This window comes from Patella vulgata, chromosome 6 (assembly GCF_932274485.2).
Source record: "Patella vulgata chromosome 6, xgPatVulg1.2, whole genome shotgun sequence".
NCBI classification, from domain to species: Eukaryota; Metazoa; Mollusca; class Gastropoda; family Patellidae; genus Patella; species Patella vulgata.
Window position 1 is genome coordinate 72,690,339 of NC_065884.2, and position 6,000 is coordinate 72,696,338.

The following is a 6,000-nucleotide window of genomic DNA, read 5'->3' on the forward strand; positions in this document are numbered from 1 at the left end:
ACAGAATATAAAAACAAAATATACACACAAAATACATACACAAAATACACACACAAAATATACACACAATTAATGAATGCTATGAGGTTTAACATCCTTCTTTTCTCTTAATATAAACGGGCACACAATAAGGTTAACGTCCTTCCGAAATTATCCCTCTTCGTCCCATCCGAACGACTAGACACCGTTCCTTGTCAAGCTCTCCGCTCTATACAACATAGCAAGAAACAAACACGCTGGAATACTCAGATTTAATATCTCTGGGATCCAACTCGGACCGACTTGTTAATAAGCCAGCGCCATACTGAAGGATCCACTCAAGAGAATTACAGAACAGGACATAGAGCGACAAAAAATTGAAACTGCAATTTAGAGTTGCCCGGTTGACAACGCAGGAGAATTCCCGAACACACACACACAGCAAAATGTTACAAGGAGAAATATTCTGGGTTTTGATTCTAATAATAACCAATCGTACTTATCAATCAGCTCTTTTTCTTTATACTGTAGACCATCGGTTAGGATGTTATAATCTGTTTCACTTATCTCGGTAGGATACGGACACCAACCATATCTCTGGGCATACAACGTCTAATAAATAAACATATGTAAAACAAAAAATACGGACTCAAACCATATTTGTGGGCATACAACGTCTAATAAATGAATGTATTTAAAAAGACTATTGAATATTTCCCACCTAACTCAACTATAAAATATAGCCCACATGGCCGAACTATTAAATATGGCCGAACTATAAAATATTGCCCACCTAACTCAACTATAAAATATAGCCCACCTAGCCCAACTATAAAATATATACTTAACTTACCACAAATGAGGGTCCTGTGGATATTTCATTACAAAGTTTGATTTCATTTAGACAAATTTCGGTTGTTTTATGAAGAATCTGCATTTCTTCTCGAATTCCCCACCTCATATCTACAACCTGAAAATCGTATCCTCTCTCCTTACAGAATAGTTGTAGCTTGGGGTAACTTATTTCCATCCAAGCATTCCTTTCATGCTCAGTATCTGTAAATTCACATAACAAGTTTGGAAATGAAATGGAATTTTAACGTCCTATCTCTCTGAAACGTAGGGTTATTTAGAAGCGGGGGGGGGGTACCCGGAGAAAACCCACGAGGTTTGACAGGCGATCCTACTTCTTGTCGCGTACAACGGGGAATGAAACCACGTCACTTGGCTCAATAACAAGCCCGATGACCCATCGTGCACGCGTAACACCCCCTCCACCCCCCCCCCCCCTAATAAAAACAAAAAGCGGGTTTCGGATGATACTCTTCCTCGAACCCTTGGCAACTGGAATTCGACATACAAATAGATTTTACCATATGTTAAGTTGAAAATAATCGAAATATATACTGATGGCAAAAAACATTGTCAATTTAATACCTGGAACTTATTTCGAGTAAGTTATTCAGCTTCAACTGTGTTTGAAAACCACAAGGGAATGGCTCAGTGAGTAAGACGCTGGCCCGCTAACGTGAGAGTCTCGGGTTCGTCCCCGGTATTTGCCGAGGAAGTTCACCAGGATTGTCCGGAGTAGTTTCTCTTTGTCAGGGGTGCAGAATGAGGGGTCTGACAAGCGAAAAATATTATGAAGCCATATCAGTTGCTTGCTTAGCTTAATATGTCATAAACACATTACTGGCAAAGACTAAACAAAACGCTGATTCCAACCTGTCGGAACCAGGAGTGGGATTGTCGTCTATACGCCATATAGTACATTGTATATTCACAAGGTAATACTTTAGATCGCCTCGTACAACTTGGGATCCGCCCTTGTTCGTACATCTGCCCATCAACATTTTAAAATTTAAAATACCTGTAAATGTGCTACTTGTAAATATTCGAACTATTTTAGCTACTGGCGGACATTTTACATTTATGTTTCCATGAAGTATTTTATCTTTGATTTCTGCATCACTGGAACCACCTGTTCCTACTAGAGGCAAATCATCCTGCCGTTCAGTGGGGTTCTCCTGCTAGAAAAGAAAAAAGAGCAATAGAAACATCAGTGCAACAATCAACACATTACGGCTAGCACCCATTCAACTGGTCTAATATTTAAGCCCGTTGTCTGTTGCTTGCAATGTCTGTGTGCTGTGTGAATTTTGAGCAACTGGCTCAATAACCGGTTTGGTCCTGGTCCAGTCTAGTTTCCCCTTACCGGCGGTGCAGAACAAGAGTCTAGTCGTCCGAATGGGACGAGAAGCCCACCCATTTACACTTGGCATGCACATAAAACAACAAGTTGGTATCTAATGAAAATTAGGCGAAGACACCGCTGTCCGAGCAAAAATCTACTTCACGTGAAAATAGAAAAAATGAACAAACATCGTGTTGGGGTGACATTTTAAAAAAAAAAACAGTAATATTTTGAAATATAACAATAATATTCTCTCAACGTTTTAAAGTACTTGCTTGGTAACCTGGGAGCTGGATGGCTGAATGGTTAGTCTGTCATTGAGTCAATTGGCGTGGTTTCGATTCCCCGGTTGTACGTGACAAGGGATAGGGTCCCCCTGTCCCAACCCCGTGGGTTTTCTCCGGTTTCCTCCCACTGCTAAAGACCCCTAAGCGCAAGCGAATTATTGAAATAAAATTAAACCATGTTAGTCCCGAAATGACCTTGTTTGTGTCGAGTGGACGCTCTCTCTCTCTCTCTCTCTCTCTCTCTCTCGCTTGATAACGTTGAGAGAATACTCTTCGTAACGTCTGCCGGTCAAATAAATTAATATGACCAATACTTTCTTCAATGGATCTTACATTTTGACTTGGTGCTGACTGAACTGTAGTGGGTGTTTTGCTGATCGGAATATACCTGAAATTGTATAATATACATAGCCTGTTTATTATGTTGGAATAAAATATAACTGTTTATGACTGGGAATAAACAGTTTATGAGCCACCCTTTGACTAGGATTCTGGAATCTTTATCAACAGTAAATGGGGTTAGCGTCCTACGTTTTTGTACCAATATGTAGACCAGGTAGTATGCCGTTTTATGAATATTGCACACACAGCGGTATTTCATAGGGACGAGGTCGGCGCCAACTCTGGACCCAGGGTGTTCATCCCATGGGGAAACCAGGCTGCCAAGATTGGGTCACGTGGCACTCTATAGTCATATCTGCAGCATGACGGCAGGTAATATTTGATAATATCGAGAATATGACGTCATCCAATATTTCATAATATCCGACAAACAAAATACGAACCTTGCTCTATATTCTGTAGAAGGACGAACTTCCAGTTGGGTATTCGTGATAACATCAAAACTTTTTGAAGATCCGCAACCCATTTTATTGATGACAGAGAAAACAGATTCTTTAGCTCAGATAAACAATGGATCCCGAATAGATCTTGTTATATTCCAAATCCAGCACTGACCAGCAGTAGAAACATTTACACAGCATCTGAACAACTTCTGATTTCAACAGTTCTCGACCCTACAGTAGAAATAATAAACTATCAACTTACTGTATTTCTCCCCAAAATTAGAAATAATAAAACCTAGATACTAATCGAGATTCTTCCTTCTCTTTACCGATCATAAGATGTCCAGTTTTTTGTGGATTACGATTTGAATTAAAATATATATCTTCCTTCTCCTATTAACAGAACACAGTTTTTATGGGATACAATCACTAGTTTTATTCTAAAAGCACGACGTTTCGACACGTATCCTCTTATCCTAGTTTGGTGATTATACATTTGCCAATACCAGAATACAAACTAACAAGACACAGAAACTTAAAAATGAACGTCCTGGCAAAGTTATCCCAAGATTATTCCTTCTTCTTAACGATCATAAGGTTCCAATTTTTTGTGGATTACGATTTGAATTGAAATATATAATCCTCCTTCTCCGTCTTATATATTTGCAAATGCACGAATACAAACCATACAAACCAACAAGACATAGACACTTAAGAATGCACGTCCTGGCAAAGTTATCTCAAGACTTAAAATGGTCGAGTCGACACCTGAATGACACATATATCCATTAAACAACAACAATACGTTAAGTATATCCTTGGGTCGATTGGTGTAAAATAGTTTTATTTAACGTCCGCTTCTCTAATAAAAACATACATATAAATATCGCAGTTGCTTGATTTATTAAGTCCTTAATAACCCCGTATTTAGTTATTTTTATAAAGTTTTAATTGCATAATACATGTATAATATAATATTGTACAGTATATAACTTTAACATAAAGAGATCGTTTTTACGTCCTTAGTTACCATGTGTGTTTACACAATTTAAATATAAACAGATTATCTTTTTAAAGGAACACGACTGGATATAGACATTTCTAGCTTCCAGTTTCTGTGACATATGGGAGATGCTAATTGTAGGCCGGCTGGTGAGGTTCGGGAATTTCCGGAGTCCACAATGGCTGCTTTATATAATGAGTATTTTGGGGAATACTATTCCTAACCCTAACCCTGTTTAGAAGACTGAACTTGGATCCAATTTTTCCTTTTAGGGTTAGGTCTAAGAATTTGGTGGAAAGGGTTAGGGTTAGTATTCTCCAAAATACTAATTTATATAAAGCGGCCATTTTGGACGCCGGAAATTCCCGAACGTCTCCAGTCGGCCTACAATTAGCAGTATATATTGAAAGCATCAATCCTCCAGACGGCCATTTAATCAGTGTCCATATCTAAATTTTACCAAAATAAGGGTCAGTAATTTACATGATTCAAACAAAAACCCTAAAATGATTAGATACCATCTGGAATCAAAATTAGTTATAATTTTTCACAATCAACACTACTTGTCAATTTACCTTTTGATAACATTACTTTTTATAATAAATGGTTGAAAAGTCTTTTAATTTTGAAATACTGAGTGAAAACGCCATTGCCTGGGCAATATTCCCGTCCTACTGTTTTGCTCCAACTGGGCTAATGAAGACGATCATACGTCATACAGTGCGCTATGAGGGACATTTTGCACAAGGGGTCGATTACGTGCACGCCAATGTGGAGATGGGACCTCGGTTTTTCTTCCGATTCGAACAACTAAACAGATGTCCTTGTCACAAGGGGAAACCAAACCGGAAAAAAAACCGATAAACTTTCTCGGCTAACACAGAAGACCGAAGCTAACGAGACAACGTCTTACCCACTTAGCCACCATGGCTCTCTAGAAATAAAAATGACCGTATAATTTTAGGGCTGAAGTGGAAAGAACGTTAAAACCTCATTCCATCCAAGCTTTCGAAGAAGGAAAAGGCTATATTCTTAAAGTAGTGTAGAATGTTTTGTTTTAACAAGACCATGTGTACCTTTAATGTTTTAAACATGTAATATTATACGACTATCGCACGAGGTATATCTAATATTACACGGCAAATAATTAATATTTTATAAATCTTTTGTTCTGAAGAGAGAGAGAGAGAGAGAGAGAGAGTGGGGGGGGCGGGGGTAACGTCTACTCGATACAAACTAGGTCATTTCGGGACTAACCTATGGCTCAATTTATATTTCAGTAATTCGCTTGCGCTTAGTGGGTCTTTAGCAGTGGGAGGGAACCGGAGGACCCGGAGGACCCGGAGACCTGTCACGTACAACCGAGGAATCGAAACCACGCCAGTTACTCAATAAAAGACCTTATAATACAACGCGCTCGCACAAACCTGCGGACAAGACAAAGATATTGTAAGAATAAACAACACTTATCAAATCAAGGGAATGGATCTGGGGCCGGGTCTGTAATGACACCTGTAGGGTAAATAGTTTTCTTCTGTCACCAGTCCAACCTCGTGGGTTTTACTCCGGGTTCTCCTGTTTCCTCCCACTGTTAAAGACCCCTACGCGCAAGCGAATTATAGAAATAAAATTGAACCATGTGTTAGTCCCGAAATGACCTAGTTTGTGTCGAGTGGACGTTAAACCCCATTTCTCTCTCTCTTCTTTCACCAGTATTGCCAGTCACGGACTATACTGTTTATAACGGTCAAC

General features: G+C 39.0%; 1 protein-coding gene across 2 annotated transcripts in view; it reads right to left on the minus strand.

Moving 5' to 3' along the window:
- The window catches only part of LOC126825553 (NACHT and WD repeat domain-containing protein 2), a 36,358-nt gene extending 32,292 nt beyond the window's left edge, over window positions 1-4,066 (minus strand). Inside the window, exons 1-6 of one of the 2 annotated variants that reach the window (XM_050555195.2) lie at window positions 3,931-4,066; window positions 3,246-3,476; window positions 2,794-2,848; window positions 1,850-2,006; window positions 833-1,035; window positions 479-591 (exon numbers count right to left, since the gene is read on the minus strand). In XM_050555195.2, coding sequence (XP_050411152.1) covers window positions 479-591; window positions 833-1,035; window positions 1,850-2,006; window positions 2,794-2,848; window positions 3,246-3,328 — 611 coding nt within the window. In that variant the 5' untranslated portion in view covers window positions 3,329-3,476; window positions 3,931-4,066. Of the gene's footprint in view, window positions 1-478; window positions 592-832; window positions 1,036-1,849; window positions 2,010-2,793; window positions 2,849-3,245; window positions 3,477-3,930 lie in introns of both variants that reach the window. The other variant, XM_050555193.2, reaches the window with a different exon arrangement.
- Between the last annotated feature and the right edge of the window lie 1,934 nt (window positions 4,067-6,000).